The 21,906-nt window shown below is 40.2% G+C and overlaps 1 protein-coding gene across 1 annotated transcript in view; it reads right to left on the reverse strand.

Moving 5' to 3' along the window:
- Positions 1 to 260: 260 nt before the first annotated feature.
- LOC137501304 (toll-like receptor 13) overlaps positions 261 to 21,906 on the reverse strand; it is a 28,356-nt gene continuing 6,710 nt past the window's right edge. Inside the window, exon 3 of the mRNA XM_068228304.1 lies at positions 261 to 642. Within this exon, the coding sequence (XP_068084405.1) occupies positions 361 to 642 (282 nt within the window). The 3' untranslated portion in view covers positions 261 to 360. The remainder of the gene's footprint in view (positions 643 to 21,906) is intronic.

Consider the following 21,906-nt stretch of genomic DNA (forward strand, 5'->3'; position numbering starts at 1 on the left):
GCTGCGGATAAGAAGAGATGCTCTCAGCAGCTTAATAGAGGGGTTGTCATTATTTGTGCGCGTACGTCTCCGAGTGGCGCAACAAGCACACTAGGGTAATATGTGTGCAAACAATTCCCACCATACCTATTGCGCTATAGAATGGTGGCACGGAATTTAAACTGCATCGTGAATGAATACCTTACATACTAAGGAACAAGAAGAAGTCACTTTGGAAGAATTTATTTATTGCATTTATTTATTTATTTATGCCACAAAAACGTGGACTACGAAATGGCTCTGTTGATCTGAAGCTGAAAGTAAAGACTTTCACCTCGGAAGATCGCACACTAACCAAATTAACTTGTCAGAACGTGTCCGTCACTGGCAGTCAATTTGGATAGCTTCAGAGCCATTTTGTTGCTCTTGGTGTCTATCCCTGAGACTCTTGCCCAAGGCCTTGAGCACCCTTCTCCAACATTCTTGCTTAAGAGCATCTGTTGGCTCCTTAGGCCACTCAAGGTACGTCCTCGAGTGCATGAGGTAGCTCAGTATTGGTGGCAGTTTGTCCTTGGGCAACCTCTCCAGTTCAATCACTATTATGTAATTTCTCCCTTCAGAAACCATCTTGATCCAGGCATAAGTGAGTTCCAACATGCACCACTGAAACAGACAAAAACCACAACAGAAGATGAGCTTTAGGTTGTTATTGCTATTGTGATGATTAATATTTCACTCACAAATTAAATATGCACTCAAACATATGAACACTGCTAGGATTCGTCCTTTGTCTCGTTCGCCCAAGATCGTATAAAAATACAGTCATGTTTAACTTTCAGGCATAGCCATGCACTTGACGCACTGCTGTGTTTTGCCTCTACTCGCTGTAAACCTCCAGAACATGCATATGCTTACCCGCCATTTTGGTTCTTGTGTGTGCGTTGGTCACGTGATCAGATTTTAGTTTCTCACACTTCCTCACATTGAATATATTGCTGTGCTGTTTGTAACAGTCAGGACTTACAAATGCATTATAGGTAGTGTTCTGCTGAATGTTGCGAATTTCGTAATGAATGAAGTTGTGAATTACCCGTCTATTCCTATGTGGTGTACTGAAAAGAAAACAATATTGAACACTTCTTCAACGTTCGATCATTTGCTGTAGAGTATTTCCGCACGCACGATGTGAAATGTATGGCCATGCATCAGCAAAGAAGAGAAAATGTGACTGGGGCATTGAATGCGAATTATTTTGTAAATAAAAAAGGAGACTATATTAATAAAACATTGCTTATATTTCATATTTTTTTAAGAAGGGACCCATAATTTTCAGTATCTCAAACATACAATTTCAATATAAATTAAAACACTATAAAATACCTGTAAAAGTAATACACACCATTAAACAAAGAATGGCATGTTCCGTTCTACAAGAACATCCTCAGATTCTATCAAATTACTCAAATCATGTGTATATGTTTACAGTATTGTTTACGTTGTGTAAACTTGTCCATGACTGAGAGTTGGTGATTAGTGTTCAACCGTCACTGTATTAACTACTTCTGTACTTATCTATTGTTCTAGGAACTGTTCAAGCCAGGTACATTATTTTATAATTGCCGGAATATTTGGAAAAAGTACAGCAGAAATATGTGTTCGTATGCTCGACATCTTGTGTGAACGCGATACGAAGTTCCTCGTGGCGAGCAGGACACGTCACGAGCGATGAACCTGCGGGTGACGTCACTGCCACATGTTGTACGCCTTTCTCTCGAATGTACTGGAAGGAAAATTTCTAACTTTTTAGCCGTTGAAGATACAGAAATGAGACATACCTCATCGTGTAGCTAATGCTCTGAACGTAAACATATGTCAATTTCAATAAAATCCATCAAGGAATTCAAGAGATATAAACGAGAAAGGAATCACATTTCCCCAAGTGACGTGGCAAGCAACATTGGGTCTTATGGAATATAAGCAATGGACCAGACCGTAGCAGTTCAGTTCGGATTCTTCACAGCTGACTCGCATGTCATGTTGCACGCGGCGAATGGAGTCGAACTCAGTGCTCATTCTGCCGGAACATCGTAATACTTATATAATTTCGACGGCAAGTTGACACTTACTTTCTGTGAATACCAGTGAGTAACTTATAAATTGTTGGACTTGCAATTCGTCAGACATTCAAACTTTGTAAATTAACGTGTGTATAACATTGAAGTCATAAGACCCGTAATATTTCGCCAATATTTGGACTTAACGAATATCTCAATTTTCGTGTGAGTAACTCTAACAAACTTGAAGTTAGCGCAGCTACTTTAAATTGTAATGATCTTGAACTTTTTCAACTTAGAACATCGTGAGTTTAGGCTGCAACACATTGATTATTTTAAATTTTATCAAAGCCAAAACACTTTAATTTGTGCAGAAAGACTGTTCGCGTATCTTCATAACAGAATGCACCATTTGAAACAACCCGTGTGAATAGACTGTATAATGAACTATGGATATGCCGCAATACATAACGCGTACTTCGTAATTCAGTGATATTGTGAAGTATAGGATCCATGCACGAATACTTGTAGAACTGTGATAGTGAGAAGGAATATTACGATATATTACGAAAGAGAGCTATTTATTTATTTATTTATTTATTTATTTATTTATTTATTTATTTATTTATTTATTTATTTATTTATTTGCTGTGAAAGTGAGCTATGATAAACTGTGCTTCGAATGAAAGTTATTCTTGACAACACGAACAGTGTGCAGTAAGTGACAAACTGAACTATGCATGGAAGTGTGTTTTCTCATCGCAACTTACGAAAAGAGACAGGCTTCGACATATTTCTCATCCAGTGAATGGTGATTATTAATGAGACAGTTATAATCAGTTCTAACAGTGCAAATCAAATGGTGCACATTTCAACACAGGGCAATTTTATTAGTGGCCTAGTCAGTTGGACTTTCTCATGTTAGGGGCACTCTTTTATTAACATACCTGACCCGAGACGACGGAGAACGACGGAGAACGACCTAGATCGACGGAGATTTGATGCTGATCATCGCGGTACGTGCACTTGGTACTACGAGGGACAGTTCCAGGGACGTGGTACTATGGAACATCGTGGTGTTTGCTGCTAGCTGAGTTCCAGATTGCTGCTTGCAGAGCAGTATTCAACTGTTCGAGCTCAACAAGAAGACGTATGTCAGGTGATATCAGTGTCTTTTCCATTCAAAAAACATAATTATAACTTTGAACAAAACTTTTATAAACAGTGTCATTATTGACAAAGAACATTAACTCTATTAAAAAGCTCACTTACTTAATATTTTATAAGCTTGGCAAATTCACGCTTTACAACTCTTAAAAGTAACGACAGACTTTCAAATAACAGTGTGCTCTCGTAATGTCATATGTTCTCACTTATTGGAACATTAGGATTTCAATTGAGTGCTTCATTCATAGTGAAAGTGTATCATAAACTCTTAATTTGCAATATTTATGTAAAGTGTATAATAAGTTACAAAATAATAGGACAATACTCAGAACTTTATACCAAAAGATCAGATTTAATTTCAAGCGTTTAATATTTGAGTTTGATGTGTTCACAAGAAGGAATTACAAATTTTACTTTATTTAATTTATGTATAAAGCATAATCACAAGTGCTAATAGAAAGGACTTTAGGATTTCTTACTTACTTACAACGTGGTTTACTATTCATTTATGCCATGAAAGTCATGATGGATATAATTAATTGAAAAGGACATTATTCAGTGGAATTTTACTTGATCAACTTAATTTTTCGATATTCTGTTGTTGAAATTGGGATTTATTATCTAGTAAATATCTATGATTCGGCGATATAATAGGGTGACCTTCCAGAGATTGATTAAAGGAAAGAAAGTTATAGTATCTATTATTTCGCCTTGAGATAAGGAGACCTCATGCTCTTTGAAATCAACTTTTCCTGGTACACTAAAGTGCTGAAATGTAGTCCGTTGTTTTCAAACACTGTATCCGGACTGTCGCCTGGAAGTGCTCAGGGGATAGTTTTGTGCAACACCCACAAAACAAGAAAAAGAAATCCTTACATTCAACAACCCAAACTCTCCACTCAAAAAGCCCTCCCACAAACACACAGAAACTCATGTCCCTTTAAACAAATAGTAAATTTTAAAGATGCGCCAAGTTACAATTTAAGCAAAGAACTCAACCAAGTACTAACATACAAAACCTCACTTAAAGAAGGTAGGTCAATTAAAACAGCCTAGAAGTAATTAAATAACTAAAAATAACATCACCAACATGTACACCAATATACCAATAGAAGAATCCATTAACATTATTTAAAAAATCTAAAAGAAAACACATCACTATATGAAACAGAAGGAATTATGATCCTTCTTATAACAACGTTAAAACAAACCATCTTATCCGCCGTGTCATATGGATAGGGCACGCGATCGCACGAGTGAAAACAGGCATCATCCTCGACTTCTAGTAGTATAATTGGACAGTTCTGCGGCACCTCCGCCGCCGCACGCCTCCGCCCGCCTCCTCCGCCGCCGCCACCGCCGCCCGCGGGAAATTTGAATTTTGGCGGGAAATTTGAATTTTGGCGGGAGATTTGAATTTGTAAACAAAGCCACGTGCTTTTTGACAGCTGTCATCGACAACAACGCATCGCTAACCTCAGTACTGCCATCTTGACGGGCCTAAACCTCAGTAGTGCCAACTTAACCTCACTAGCATGAGGTAAACAAAGCCACGTGCTTTTTGACAGCCACGTGCTTTTTGACAGATTTGTAAACAAAGCCACGTGCTTTTTGATAGACAACAACGCATCGCTAATCTCAGTACTGCCATCTTGACGGGCCTAAACCTTAGTGGTACCAACTTAACCTAACTAGCGCGAGGTAAACAAAGCCACGTGCTGTTTTGACAGCTGTCATCCGCCATCTTTAAACTACAAAGCACTGTGCTGCCCTCTATATCGCAGTAGCTGCAAAATTCGTCACCTGTCATCGGCAGTGCTGCCATCTTGACGGGTCTAAACCTTAGTGCTACCAACTTAACCTAACTAGCGCGAGGTAAACAAAGCCACGTGTTTTTTGACAGCTGTCATCCGCCATCTTTAATTCTATTGAGCACAGTGCTGCCCTCTTTAGCTACTTACCTTTGAAATGTGGTGGCAGATAATTTGAAAAATGCTTTTTGACAGCAGCCATCTTGCATCGCAAACCTCAGTGCTGCCCTCTATGTAGACAAATCCACGTGCTTTTTGACAGCCACGTGCTTTTTGACAGCTGTCATCCGCCATCTTTGAGCACTGTGCTGCCCTCTTTAGATGTTAAATTCTTCACCTATCATCGGCAGTGCTGCCATCTTGGTAGGCCTAAACCTTAGTGCTGCCAACTTAACCTTACTAGCGTGAGATAAACAAAGCCACGTGCAGCTGTCATCCGCCATCTTTGAGCACAGTGCTGCCCTCTTTAGCTACTTACCTTTGAAATGTGGTGGCGGATAATTTGAAAAATGCTTTTCGACAAGCAGCCATCTTTAATCCAGAGAGAACAGTGCTGCCCTCTATGTGGTGGCGGAAAATTGAAAAATTCCACGTGCTCTTGTTTGAAAACAAACTCACGTGCTTTTTTGACAGCACCGGGCGATTTGGCCGTGCGCGTAGAGGCGCGCGGCTGTGAGCTTGCATCCGGGAGATAGTAGGTTCGAGCCCCACTATCGGCAGCCCTGAAGATGGTTTTCCGTGGTTTCCCATTTTCTCACCAGGCAAATGCTGGGGCTGTACCTTAATTAAGGCCACGGCCGCTTCCTTCCAACTCCTAGGCCTTTCCTATCCCATCGTCGCCATAAGACCTATCTGTGTCGGTGCGACGTAAAGCCCCTAGCAAAAAAAAAAAAAAATTTTGACAGCTGTCATCTGCCATCTTTAATCAACAGAGCACAGTGCTGCCCTCCTTAGCGATTCCACATGACAGCAGCCATCTTTAATCAAGAGAGCACTGTGCTGCCATCTTTAGCTAGATACCTTTGAAATGTGGTGGCGGCAAATTGAAAAATTCTACGTGCTCTTGTTTGAAAACAAACTCACGTGCTTTTTTGACAGCTGTCGTGCAGCTGTCATCCGCCATCTTTGAGCATAGTGCTGCCCTCTTTAGCTACTTACCTTTGAAATGTGGTACGTCATCCGCCATCTTGCATCGCAAACCTCAGTGCCGCCCTCTATGTGGTGGCAGACAATTCCACGTGACAGCAGCCATCTTTGAGCACAGCGCTACCCCTCTTTGTGGCGGCGGGAAATTCCACGTGCTTTACAAACCTATATGCTTTTCTGACAGCTGTCATCCGCCATCTTTAATCCAGAGAGAACAGTGCTGCCCTCTATGTGGTGACGGTAAATTCCACGTGCTTTACAAACCTATATGCTTTCCTGAGAGCTGTCATCCGCCATCTTTAATCCAGAGAGAAGAGTGCTGCCCTCTATGTGGTGATGGTAAATTCCACGTGCTCTTGTTTGGAAACAAAGCCATGTGCAGCTGTCATCCGCCATCTTTAATCACCGTGCTGCCCTCTATGTGGTGATGGCAAATTCCACGTGCTTTACAAACCCATGTGCTTTTTTGACAGCTGTCATCCGCCATCTTTAATCCAGAGAGAACAGTGCTGCCCTCTATGTGGTGACGGCAAATTCCACGTGCTCTTGTTTGGAAACAAAGCCATGTGCTTTTTGACAGCTGTCATCCGCCATCTTTAATCCAGAGAGAACAGTGCTGCCCTCTATGTGGTGACGGCAAATTCCACGTGCTCTTGTTTGGAAACAAAGCCATGTGCTTTTTGACAGGTGTCATCTGCCATCTTTAACCAACAGAGCACTATGCTGCTATCATGCAGGCAATTTCGTTAGCTGTCATCTGCTATCTTTTAATGAACAGAGCACCGTGCTGCCCTATGCGGGGCAATTTCGTCAGCTGTTATCCGCTCGCATACCCGCAGTGACACATGTTTAGACTTGAACACACACATACTACTGTTCAAAACTTATTACAACTTGAACTGCATACTAGTGCTCGATGTTGCAGAACACAGCATTGCGAGACTAGAATCAAGCACTGTTTAGAAAAACAAAAAATTATCTTCTCAACATACTTACTGAGCTGCTCTTCCTGCTCAGTGAAGGTACATCTCTATCGAACGTGCATTGCAAAAGCAAGATTGTAAAACATAACAAGACTAGAATCGAACACTGCACTTGATGTTAACTTCAACATGTGATTAGAACATTAAATCAGGTTCAAACATAGCAGGACTAGAATCGAACTCTTCCTACTCTTTCAAGGTACACCTCTATCGAACATGCATTGCAAAAAAAACAAGATTGTAAAACATAACAAGACTAGAATCAAACACTGCACTCGATGTTGTTAACTTCAACATGTGATTAGAATATGAAATGAGATTAAAACATAGCAAGACTAGAATCGAACATTGCACTCGATGTTGTTAACCTTAACATGTATTCAGAACATTAATTGATGTGCTCAAAACACTAGATAAGTGACCAAGACTAGAATCGAACACTGCACTCGATGTCGTTAACCTTAACATGTGATCAGAACATTAATTGATGTGTATAACTTCCTTTACCTTTACTTACTCTGTCAAGGTACATCTTTATCGAACATGCATCGCAAAGCGAGAGTGTGCAAGTTTAGACTTGAATACATACCACTGTTCAAAAAACATATATACACATACTATAGTGCGATGTTGTAGTACACTATATTACAAGACTAGAATCAAGCACAGTTTAGGAAAAAAATCTCTTCTCAACATACCTACTGTGCTAGACGATAACATACTTACGAATTTAATCAACATCTTCTTTCTTGCTCTTATTCTTCTTCGAGAGGAAGGAGTAGGAGGAGAAGGTAATACCTAATCTAAAATAAAAGAATATGCCAATTCTACAGTATTTATTCACATCTTGTATGTACTAGTTTTATCATGAATGATTTTACTTGTAGTGATGTTTGCATACTTTTGCTTTCTCGATGTAATTCTTGTATGTACATGCTTTTACGCATCAGTAAAACTAATAACACAAGATTTGTTCTCTATGCCGTGATATATAATGAAAATAGAACGTTGATTTAGTTCTTCTATTTCTAAATCAGTTAGCACGCTAAATCTATTAGGTAAAAAAACTTGAAAGTCTTCGCAGACACATAAAATCCTTTCTCCAAATTTCGTTTTTAATCTTCGTAGTGAAATTACTTTAAATTGCTCATTTAGCGGTAGACTTGTTAACGGCTTGGTGGTTGGAGTTGAAATATGACCTAGCTGGTTAATCTTCTCCATGGTTTTTCTAAAAAGAATAAATGTAGCGTTAGCACTTGCATCACACATAGTAATAATAGGATATAAAAGGGTAAGTGTGCTAGCCCAGAGTTATGATGTTCGGAAGAAAGCAAGTTTCAACCTATAGAGGTCAGACATGGCTGTGAGTTTGAAATTATAAGATTAACCTCTTCTACAGCATGAAAGATTGAAGAGAATAACTATTTATCTATAGACTAAAGTTGCTATGTTCGGAAGAAAGCAACTTTCAACCTATAGAGTTCAGACATGGCTGTGAGTTTGAAATTATAAGATTAACCTCTTCTACAGCGTGAAAGATTGAAGAGAATAACTATTTATCTATAGAATAAAGTTGCTATGTTCGGAAGAAACCAAGTTTGAACCTGTACAGGTCAGACATTGCTGTGAGTTTGAAATTATAAGATTAACCTCATCTACAGCATGAAAGATTGAAAGAGAACAACTATTTATCAATACTCTAAAGTTACGATGTTTTAGAAGAAACCAAGTTTCAGCCCGTTGAGGATAGACATAGCTATGTGTACGTGTTTGAAATTATACCACGTCTATAGCGTGAGGATTAAAGAGAACAACTATTTATCAATACTCTAAAGTTACGATGTTTTAGAAGAAACCAAGTTTCAGCCTGTTGAGGATAGACATAGCTACGTGTGCGTGTTTGAAATTATACCTCGTCTATAGTATGTAGATTAAAGAGAACAACTATTTATGATTAGCTTAAAGTTACAGAAGAAACAAAGTTTCAACCCGTTGAGGTCAGACATAGCTATGTGCGCGTGTTTGAAATTATACCCCGTCTATAGCGTGAGGATTGAAGAGAACAACTATTTATCAATAGACTAAAGTTACGATGTTTTAGAAGAAACCAAGTTTCAGCCCTTTGAGGGCAGACATAGCTATGTGCATGTGTTTGAAATTATACCTCGTCTATAGTATGAGGATTAAAGAGAACAACTATTTATGATTAGCTTAAAGTTACGATGTTCGGAAGAAACCAAGTTTCAACCTGTTGAGGATAGACATAGCTACGTGTGCGTGTTTGAAATTATACCCCGTCTATAGTATGTAGATTAAAGAGAACAACTATTTATGATTAGCTTAAAGTTACGATGTTCGGAAGAAACCAAGTTTCAACCTGTTGAGGACAGGCATAGCTATGTGCGCGTGTTTGAAATTATACCCCGTCTATAGCGTGTGGATTAAAGAGAACAACTATTTATGATTAGCTTAAAGTTACGATGTTCGGAAGAAACCAAGTTTCAACCTGTTGAGGATAGACATAGCTACGTGTGCGTGTTTGAAATTATACCCCGTCTATAGTATGTAGATTAAGGAGAACAACTATTTATGATTAGCTTAAAGTTACGATGTTCGGAAGAAACCAAGTTTCAACCTGTTGAGGACAGGCATAGCTATGTGCGCGTGTTTGAAATTATACCTCGTCTATAGTATGTGGATTAAAGAGAACAACTATTTATCAATTGCTTAAAGTTACGATGTTCGGAAGAAACCAAGTTTCAGCCCGTTGAGGGCAGACATAGCTATGTGTACGTGTTTGAAATTATACCACGTCTATAGTATGTTGATTAAAGAGAACAACTATTTATGATTAGCTTAAAGTTACGATGTTTTAGAAGAAACCAACTTTCAACCTGTTGAGGGCAGACATAGCTATGTGTGCGTGTTTGAAATTATACTACGTCTATAGTATGTAGATTAAAGAGAACAACTATTTATCAATAGACTAAAGTTACGATGTTCGGAAGAAACCAAGTTTAAGCCTGTTGAGGACGGACATAGCTATGTGTGCGTGTTTGAAATTATACCACGTCTATAGTATGTAGGTTGAAGAGAACAATTATTTATGAATAGCTTAAAGTTACGGAAGAAACCAAGTTTCAGCCTGTTGAGGGCAGACATAGCTATGTGCGCACCTCGTCTATAGCGTGAGGATTAAAGATAACAACTATTTATCAATAGACTAAAGTTACGATGTTTTAGAAGAAACCAAGTTTCAACGAATAGAGGTCAGACATACCTTAAAATCTTCGCGCTGCAAACTGTTACTCGGATGTATAAAATGCGTGCGTTCAAGCCTGAAACTCGAATGATAATATTCTGCTCGTACCTAAAAAAAGAAGAAACATATATGAATGTAGTGTAGGGTGCATCATCTAACCTAGTTATCTTTACAACTCAAAGTTCGAAAACATACCTTTTAAAAAAAATGCACGTGCTGCAGACTGTTACTGGGATGAATAAAATTGCGTACTTTCGAACGGTACCTAAAAAAGAACAAACATATATGAATGTAGATGTCTAGCGTAGAAGTTGCTTTGCAAATAAAAAAAGTAACTAACAGTTCTACCTTACCTTAAGATAAAGGCTGAAGAATAATATTCACTGCAGACGGGAGATGTGTGTGTACGTACGTAATAAACGCATACAGAGAACTGTGAGCACTTCGCGCAGACTGCAGCGGCTAAATATTCTGCTTGTTACCAACCGGATGTGAAAAAATCGCTGACAAACTGCGGGTACAGTCGGAACGAAGTGTTTATGCAAACAAGAGCTCCCACCTGCAGGCTGACGTATTCGAACCTCCTGTTGATGCCGAGGTGTCAGAATTTAAGAGTTCGAGCCTTGGAAAGTTAGCATGTGATCCTCGACTTCTCGAGGGTACATACGCGGTATTCCTTACCTGTAGGTATTGAGCTAAAGCTAGATCATGTAATGACGATCGCGCAGGCCCCTCGCCTAGCATTTACGGCTTCTAGTTCGAACCCGCTATCCCCGAAGTAGCGAGAATGATTGGAGAGTGTTGAGGGTGATTCATTCGTCGGATGGAGGCGTTAAGCTATGTGCAGGCTTCTTCTAGTCGGGGTACGCGATTCAAATCCTGGCAACTTATACCGTCGGGAAGGGCATCCGGCTAGATCATGTAATGACGATCACGCAGGTCCCTCACCTAGCATTTGCGGCTTCCAGTTCGAACCCGCTATCTTCCGAAGTAGCGAGAATGATTGAAGAGTGTTTGAGGGTGATTCATTTGTTGGATGGAGGTGTTAAGCTGGCTTCTTCGGTAGGAGTAGGCTATGTCGGGATATCGATTTAAAATCCTAGTCAGGAGGGGCAACCGGTTGTATAACACTATGGTGTGAGGCGGGGTGTGCAAAAGCCAGCATTAAGTAAGGGCTGTTGATGGGGACGTTAAACCTTGTGCAGACTCCTTCGAAAATGATTTTTTGAGTACAAGACTTGACGGTGATTCATTTGTCGGATGGAGGCAATAAGCCTTGTGCAGGCTTCTTCAGTGGGAGTAGGCTATGTGTCGGTACCGGGATATCTAGTTATAAAACCCGCTACAACAAATTTATCACGTATACTGCGATTTAAAATCCTAGTCAGGAAGGGCAGCCGGTCGTATAAAACTATGGTGTGAGGCGGGGTGTGCAAAAAAGCCAGCATTAAGTAAGGGCTGTTGATAGGAGGCGTTAAACCATGTGCATGCTCCTTCACCAGGAGAAGCCTACATGCCGGTACCGTGCAGGTTCTTTCGATAGGAGTAGGCACTGTGTGTGTTTTAACCTCTCCGTACAATCATGATATTTTACGTTAGGAACTTACATAGGCTAAATGCTACACATTCCGTAGCAGAGCCGGGAATCGAACTCGGACCTCCGAGGGTAGCAGCTAATCACACTAACTACTACACCACAGAGGAGGACTATTTCAGAATATTTTACAACCTTAATTGGTACTGTGTTTTAAGAGCTTGAATGGTACTCAGCTAAGAAGACCTTCGCGAGTTACAAGCCGCTTATCAGCATGCAGTGTCCTCGTTCAAGGCCGAGCCGGAAGATACGTGTACAATTTCAGCTAACACACGCATTCCGCTGCTCGCTCTGCGCTGATACGACTTCATGGACAGTAGAACAAACCCATAGCCTACAGTATGCATGCCTCTCCACCGGTAGTCTCGGGTTCGATTCTCTTGGGAATAAAAATGTGTTTAAATCGCATGAATGTGTTGAGTTGTCCTTCCTGATGCAAAACTAGCAGTATCTAACCTCTTACACTATAATTTTCAACCGGTTGCCCTTCCTGACAACTCGGATTAAGAATCTGTTTTACAACGTCTAACACGGGGAATCGGGGATTTACAGCTAGATGCACTTCTTAGATTTTAAATCACGAACTATTGTTTTACGGCCGGATGCCCTTCCTGACGCAAAACTAAGATTTTAAATCGCAAGAATTGGTTTTAAGACTAGTCGCCCTTCCTGATGCAAAACTGGCAGTATCTAGCCTCATACACTATGGTTTTCGACCGGTTGCCCTTCCTGACGTCAAAGAACTCGGATTAAGAATCTGTCGAGAATCGAGGGATTTACAGCTAGATGCTCGCCGGATGCCCTTCCTGACTAAGATTTTTAAATCGCATGAATTTGTTGGGTTACCCTTCCTGACGCAAAACTAGCAGTATCTAGCCTCTCACGTCATACACTATTGTTTTCGACCGGATGCCCTTCCTGACAACTCGGATTAAGAATCTGTTTTACAACTTCTAACACGAGAATCGGGGATTTACAGCTTAAAGATGGCAGATGACAGCTGTCAGAAAAGCATATAGGTTTGTAAAGCACATAGAATTTACCGCTACCACATAGAGGGCAGCACGGTGATTAAAGATGGTGGATGACAGCTGTCAAAAAAGCACATGGCTTTGTTTCCAAACAAGAGCACGTGGAATTTGCCGTAACCACATAGAGGGCAGCACGGTGATTAAAGATGGCGGATGACAGCTGTCAAAAAAGCACATGGGTTTGTAAAGCACGTGGAATTTGCCGTCACCACATAGAGGGTAGCACGGTGATTAAAGATGGCGGATGACAGCTGTCAAAAAAGCACATGGGTTTGTAAAGCACGTGGAATTTGCCGTCACCACATAGAGGGCAGCACGGTGATTAAAGATGGCGGATGACAGCTGTCAAAAAAGCACATGGCTTTGTTTCCAAACAAGAGCACGTGGAATTTGCCGTCACCACATAGAGGGCAGCACTGTTCTCTCTGGATTAAAGATGGCGGATGACAGCTGTCAAAAAGCACATGGCTTTGTTTCCAAACAAGAGCACGTGGAATTTGCCGTCACCACATAGAGGGCAGCACTGTTCTCTCTGGATTAAAGATGGCGGATGACAGCTGTCAAAAAAGCACATGGGTTTGTAAAGCACGTGGAATTTGCTGTCACCACATAGAGGGCAGCACGGTGATTAAAGATGGCGGATGACAGCTGCACATGGCTTTGTTTCCAAACAAGAGCACGTGGAATTTACCATCACCACATAGAGGGCAGCACTCTTCTCTCTGGATTAAAGATGGCGGATGACAGCTCTCAGAAAAGCATATAGGTTTGTAAAGCACGTGGAATTTACCGTCACCGCATAGAGGGCAGCACTGTTCTCTCTGGATTAAAGATGGCGGATGACAGCTGTCAGAAAAGCATATAGGTTTGTAAAGCACGTGGAATTTCCCGCCGCCACAAAGAGGGGTAGCGCTGTGCTCAAAGATGGCTGCTGTCACGTGGAATTGTCTGCCACCACATAGAGGGCGGCACTGAGGTTTGCGATGCAAGATGGCGGATGACGTACCACATTTCAAAGGTAAGTAGCTAAAGAGGGCAGCACTATGCTCAAAGATGGCGGATGACAGCTGCACGACAGCTGTCAAAAAAGCACGTGAGTTTGTTTTCAAACAAGAGCACGTGGAATTTTTCAATTTGCCGCCACCACATTTCAAAGGTATCTAGCTAAAGATGGCAGCACAGTGCTCTCTTGATTAAAGATGGCTGCTGTCATGTGGAATCGCTAAGGAGGGCAGCACTGTGCTCTGTTGATTAAAGATGGCAGATGACAGCTGTCAAAAAAGCACGTGAGTTTGTTTTCAAACAAGAGCACGTGGAATTTTTCAATTTTCCGCCACCACGTAGAGGGCAGCACTGTTCTCTCTGGATTAAAGATGGCTGCTTGTCGAAAAGCATTTTTCAAATTATCCGCCACCACATTTCAAAGGTAAGTAGCTAAAGAGGGCAGCACTGTGCTCAAAGATGGCGGATGACAGCTGCACGTGGCTTTGTTTATCTCACGCTAGTAAGGTTAAGTTGGCAGCACTAAGGTTTAGGCCTACCAAGATGGCAGCACTGCCGATGATAGGTGAAGAATTTAACATCTAAAGAGGGCAGCACTGTGCTCAATAGAATTAAAGATGGCGGATGACAGCTGTCAAAAAACACGTGGCTTTGTTTACCTCGCGCTAGTTAGGTTAAGTTGGTAGCACTAAAGTTTAGACCCGTCAAGATGGCAGCACTGCCGATGACAGGTGACGAATTTTGCAGCTACTGCGATATAGAGGGCAGCACAGTGCTTTGTAGTTTAAAGATGGCGGATGACAGCTGTCAAAACAGCACGTGGCTTTGTTTACCTCGCGCTAGTTAGGTTAAGTTGGTACCACTAAGGTTTAGGCCCGTCAAGATGGCAGTACTGAGATTAGCGATGCGTTGTTGTCTATCAAAAAGCACGTGGCTTTGTTTACAAATCTGTCAAAAAGCACGTGGCTGTCAAAAAGCACGTGGCTTTGTTTACCTCATGCTAGTGAGGTTAAGTTGGCACTACTGAGGTTTAGGCCCGTCAAGATGGCAGTACTGAGGTTAGCGATGCGTTGTTGTCCGTCAAAAAGCACGTGGCTGTCAAAAAGCACGTGGCTTTGTTTACCTCATGCTAGTGAGGTTAAGTTGGCACTAGTGAGGTTTAGGCCCGTCAAGATGGCAGTACTGAGGTTAGCGATGCGTTGTTGTCGATGACAGCTGTCAAAAAGCACGTGGCTTTGTTTACAAATTCAAATCTCCCGCCAAAATTCAAATTTCCCGCCAAAATTCAAATTTCCCGCGGGCGGCGGCGGCGGAGGCGGCGGCTGAGGAGGAGGCGGGCGGAGGCGTGCGGCGGCGGAGGTGCCGCAGAACTGTCCAATTATACTACTACTTCTGTATGGTGAAAACTATTCCGGCACTAGAGTTCATGCAGCCCCTTTGAGGCGTTTCAAGGATCAGCTAAAGCATACTATCAAAAGAGTTGGAATTAACAGTCAATCATGGGATATGCTTGCCGAGAATCGCACACTTTGGCTCCACACTGTTTCTACATGAGTTTCTGTGTTTGAAGAGGGACGACGACGACGTGACGAGGAAAACCATCAAGCTCAGCTCCGCCCCCCTCAGCCATTTCGTGTGATCTGTGTCTACGTATGTTTCATGCAAACATTGGGCTACATGAAACATATAAACAAAGCATTGCGAGTGTGCTAAAACTATGTTTACTCGGATACGAGTTGCAGCCGACGACGACGGTTTTAAAAGAAATCAATGTCGAGCCCTTCTTCTAAGTTCAACCATTTGCTGTAATGGATTTGTGCATGCACGAGGTGAAATGTCTGGCCGTTCTTAAGCAAAGAAATGAAAATATGACAGGGAATTTGAGTGCGCCTTATTTCGTAAATATTGTAGAAAATGAGACTATATTGGTAAATCATTGATTATCTATATATATAAAATAACTTGTCCTGACTGACTGACTGACTGACTGACTGACAGATTCATCATCGCAGAGCCAAAACTACTGGACGTAAAGAAATGAAATTTTGGGGATATATTCACATTAACATGTAGGTGCTCGCTAAGAGAGTATTTTTGGATATTCCTTCTCTAAGAGGGTGAAAAGAGGGGTGAAATTTTCAAATAAGTGTGTCTATATCGCGAAAGTTTAAAAGTTTACAGATGTAAAAATTGGTATTTAGAATCTTCTTTAAAAATAAGGAAACACGTATTTTTTTGTTTTCAGAAATTCCCAATAGGAGGGGTGAAAAGGGGTGAAAATGGGGAAAATGGGTTGAATGCCCTTAATCAGGATACCAGTACTTATATCTCAGAAACTGAAGATATTACAGACCTGAAAATTGGTACTTTTGATCTCTTTTAAAAACAAAGAAACACGTATTTTTTGTTTTTGGAAAATCCATTTAATGGGAGGGTGAAAAGGGTGTGAATTTTTAAAATGAGTGAATCTATATCTCCAAACTTTTAAAGTTTGCAGATGTAAAAATTGGTATTTAAAATCTTCATTAAACATAAAGAAACACGTATTTTTTGTTTTCGGAAAATCGCAATAGGAGGGGTGAAAAGGGGTGAAAAAGGGGTTGAATGCCTTTGATAAGGCTACTTATATTTCAGAAACTGAAGATATTACAGACCTGAAAATTGGTGTTTGGGATCTCCTTTCAAATAAAGAAACACGTATTTTTTGTTTTTGGAAAATCCAATTAATGAGGGGGTGAAAAGGGGGTGATTTTTTAAAATGAGTGTATCTATATCTCAAAACTGTTACAGTTTATAGATGTAAAAATTGGTATTTAGAATCTCCTTCAAAAATAAAGAAACACGTATTCTTTTGTTTTCGGAAAATCCCAATAGGAAGGGTGTAAAAGGGTGAATAATGGGTTGAATGCCTTTAATGAGGCTACTTATATTTCAGAACCTGAAGATATTACAGACCTGAAAATTGGTATTTGGGATCTACTTTAAATGTAAAGAAACACGTATTTTTTCGTTTTTGGAAAATCCAAATATTGAGTTGTGAAAAGGGGGTGAATTTTTTAAAATTAATGTGTCTACATCTTAAAACTTTAAAATTTACAGATGTAAAAATTGGTAGTTAGAATCTCTTCTAAAAATAAAGGGACACGTATTTTTTTGTTTCCTGTAAATCCCAATAGGAGGGGTGTAAAAGGGGTGAAATTTTAAAATGAGAATTTTTACATTATATCTAAAAAACTTAACATGTTACAGAAGTGAAAAATGGTATTTTTATCTCTATTAAACATAAAGAAACGTGTATTTTTAATTTTCGGAAATACCACTTGGGTGGGGGTGGGGGGTGTATCTGACTGAAAATGGTGTTGAATTCTTTTATTTAGGCTACTGATATCTTAAAAATGAAGATGTTACAGACGTGAAATTTGATATTTGCAATCTGCTTTAAAAGTAAAGAAACACGTATTCTCGGAAAATCCAATGAAGCGGGGGGAGGGGGGGGGTGAAAGAATAGAAAAATTAATTGACTTTAATTGTATGAGAATATATACATCTAATAAAAACTGAAGTTGTTACAGACGTGAAAATTCGTATTTGGATCTCCTTTAAAAACAAAGAAAAACGCGTTTTGGGGGGGAAACCATCTTGGGGGGCGGGAGTGTAAAGGAGTTGAATTCCTTTCATGAGGACACATAAATCAAAAAGTGAAGAAGTTAGAGTCGTGATAATTGGTATTTAGAAGATCCTTCACTATTAAAGGAACAAGTATTTTTTGCGGGAAAATTCACTTAGGGAGGGGGGGGGGGGGAGTATTTTGAAATGAAGTGACAAAAGTAAATTATATTTATGGGGATACTTATATCTCAAAACTGAAGGTAATAGACGTGAACATTGGTGTTTGGAATCTCCCTTAAACATAAAGAAACACGCCTTCTTTTAATATTTTTTGGGGGGGAGCAGGGATGCCAGTAAAAACTAACGGCGGTGGGGTGTAAAAGGAGGTGAGACCAATTGATTTTACTGTTCTTAATGTACTTATAAGGATCCTCCGTTGCTCAGGCGGCAGCGTGCCGGCCTCTCACAGCTGGGTTCCGTGGTTCAAATCCCGGTCACTCCATGTGATATTCGTGCTGGACAAAACGGAGGCGGAACAGGTTTTTCTCCGGATACTCCGGTTTTCCCTGTCATCATTCATCCCAGCAACACATAATAATAATAATAATAATAATAATAATAATAATAATAATAATAATAATAATAATAATGTTCCGGACCGTCGTCAAATGTGCGGACCGCGCTGGAAACGGCTCCTGGACGGGTAATGACTAAGAATGCAGCCGGCTGCGGGTTCAGTGCCGCCAAGGCTCCCAATAAGACACCATGCCGGATCTCCTGAAGGATTTTATCCAGATTAAAAATGATTATAGGAATATACGGTATGGCAAAGATTTACGGACCCAACTGACCGGGAAGAATACCTGAGCCTAGCCCGGGAAGTACGAAATCGATTGCTGGAAAGGAAGATTGAAAAATGGGAGGAAACGTGCCGTAATCTAATAGAAAACGAGTCAGATCGGAATTTTGGTGGATTCTCGCTGAAAACGTGTCAGATCGCGAATTTCGGCGGATTATATATCTAAAACAATAAACATTCAATTATAAATTTCAGTATAATACCGTAGCGAAGCACGGGTACCATGCTAGTATTCTATATATCTTTTAGAACTTAGGCCAACTGCTTGAGCAGCTTAACCAATGTTGGAATTTTGTGGTTTAATAAGGTGAGTTCTTATGAGAATTCAGACTACTTGTCCTCAAAACACAGGAAGTACCTTCTGTTGCTTTCGATAACATTGGATAACTCAAAGATTTTCAATATTCATATCTGCTCATTGGTCAGATTGTTTTTCCATGCAGTACTTCAGCGTGAGAGAGTATACATGCTTTGAGAAGTACAATAAATCTATTTCCTCCTTGAACGTTGTATATAACTACGATATACAAACGTTACGTGATATTTGTTTTGGATAAGTTAAAATGCACTGCGCCTTAATTTTTTAGAAAATATGGAAACCTGTTAATATTTCTAACAACTCAATGAATTTTTAATTTATTTAGCACATAGAATATCCCTTTAATAAACAGGAAAATTGATATCTTCTCCATTTCTGGCCGTATATGTGCCCTTAAATGGGCTCTCTTTATCTTGTCTGGCTCTGAGAGAATATGTCCCACGTTCTTGCGCCACATCACTTTTCCTTAAAGCTGTCTCTACATTTTGTTTCCATGTTCCCTTAAGACGTCCTCTGCCTCTCTTGGACTATTCGATGGAGAAAGCTTTCTGTACTAGATGGCGTTCATCACGTCTTTAGACGTGCCCGAACCAGCGGTGCAGTTTTTCCTCCAACTTGGCACTGTAGGAGACAATTTTAAAACATGACTTCACACGTTCATTGCGGACTTTGTCACGCAGAGCGACACCGCATACTATCGTAGCATTCGCATCCTTGTGACATGACGTCGGTGGTTATGCTTCTTATGTCTTGTTCAACATTCGGAGCGGTACATGAGGGAAGGCAGGACAGTGGTTTTGGTACCCTTCGCCTTTCAGTTTGACTGGCTTCCGCTTATCACACAGATACTAGCATAGTTCGCCATCGTTCCCAGACTACCTCAACCTCCTCACTTTACTAACAAGAAAAATAATATCGTCTGAATAAGGTACGTTGCATGGCAGGTCTGTAGCTGCTCTGTCACCAAGTTGATGACAGTGGTGAACAGTGCTAGGCTCAATGCCGGCCCCTGATGTACACCGGCATCAACACTAATCCTGATTAAAACACCTGCAGTTGTTTTCACCTTAGTAGACTTACGTAGATAACATATAGGCCTTGGATCACCTACACATACACCTCAAGGACTTTTTGATGTCGCAGTACTCCCCCAAAATACGGCCATGCTACCTTACAATTGAGTGATTGAGTAAGAGAAGGGGCTAACCCACAAAAACAAAGCTTCGAGGTAAATGAGGTTTTATTAGATTAAACAAGACGCACAACAAAATTGAAAATTTAAATATCAATTTATAGTCTTTAATTTAACTACATATCAGTGTAACTCAGAAAATTAAGAGTAGAATGACATTTGAAGTTGAATCGTTAATAAACCGATGTTCGTTTAAAAATAATACCGTATGCAAGGAAGGTAATACTGTAAATTAAGATTTATTCCCCCTTCTTGGTTTTCATTGTCAAAATTTCCATTCATTTTCTTTGTAGTTGATTTGAGGCTAGAATATATTCCATGATGCACTGCGTGAATATATGGCAGTAGACGCAGTAAATCTCTGTGTTTTAGGTGATTAATATCCCTTCCTGATTGGTACAGTGTAATCAGGTTTTCCAGCGCTAAGTTTCAACACATCGTTGTAAGCAACACTTTCATCTTTTGCTCTTTTTTAAGCCTCCCAGTCGTTTTCGGAAAATATCAACTTTTGTCCATTACTCGGAATGTGAGTATACGAACCTAAGGAGCAGGAAACCTGGCTTGTCTTTTGTTACTTTTGTTGTTGTTATTTTTCTACTGAGTACTTTTCTACACTGAACACTTTGTTTGTCCTTCACTACAATGTTTAAGTATGTTTTTAAATCCTTGAAGTCTGCTTATTCCATGTCCACTACTGTAAATATGTATTGACCCGGGCCCTTTAAACAATGTTTCTCCATTGTTCTGGAGTGTGAATACAATCAACTTGTCGAGACGTTTACTCTACCATTCTGAAATTACTATCACTTGGCAAAAATGTGTGGCCAGGCACCAAAAATTAATGTTTTATTTCATCAAACTTCCCAGTATGTACCAGAATGTAATACAGAATTATTATTTTGGCCGCTACAAAAATCTGAAAAGAACCAGAGGTTTCTTTCGTTTTGTGTTAACTGGTTGTCAGCCAACATTTCCAGTAAGCATGAATTTATTACACAGGATCTCCGACAAGCAATGTTTTCTGTCCACATACACATGACACGTGATTGGTCGTTGCAGGCATGAACATCTCGGTTATACATCCACACCTGCCTGAGATAGGTAGAACACTTTTTCCGTAGGTATTTTAGAGTGCTGTAAGTCGTACGTGGTAACTAAGTATTCATAAGTAGGATCTCTAGGGACTTTTCTGGCATCAGTTAGAGCTTTCTATCCTTGTTCTGCTTTTATTTGATGAAGTCTAACTGCATAAGGGACACCAACCTCATCCGTAGCGCTCCACTCATCGCATAGTGTGCAGGCGTAACTTGAAGGTGCCTTTAATCCTATGTAAAATTTTCATTAAAAACATGAACATTTCTCATAAGAAAGGGGGGGGGGGGCTACGTCACTCTGTCCCTGGTATTCCACTGTCCATTTCATAAACTGATGCCATCGAGCTTATGTTGAACTTGTGTTGGTTTTCTTTCTACTAGAGTGGCTAACGAACCTAGGAAACATATTAATTGTTAACGTGCAAAATTAAATTGACAATTAGTTATTTTTGCAACACTTCCCATGTCCTCATGTCTTGTCCTGACGTGGTACTGATAGGACGGAAGATGGCCCCGAAAATGACGTACTTCCATTGACTTGCTTCATTATCACTAAAATCATCGTCAACTCTTCAGCATGATTGTTTTTCTTTCACCTCACGTCTAACAACCGAAACACACTTTCTAGATACACAAAAGGTATAAAAAAGGTTTTTAAACATACTATAACATCTTCAAACCTCTCTATGTAATAGTAATATGTCACTTTTCTCCTAGGCTCACTTTCCTTTTTTGCTTAGGTTCTCTAACATGACATCAGTTCAGTCAGACGGAACAGAAAAGCGTTTTGTTAGTCGTAATTTG

This window comes from Anabrus simplex, chromosome 6 (assembly GCF_040414725.1).
Source record: "Anabrus simplex isolate iqAnaSimp1 chromosome 6, ASM4041472v1, whole genome shotgun sequence".
Lineage (NCBI taxonomy): Eukaryota > Metazoa > Arthropoda > Insecta > Orthoptera > Tettigoniidae > Anabrus > Anabrus simplex.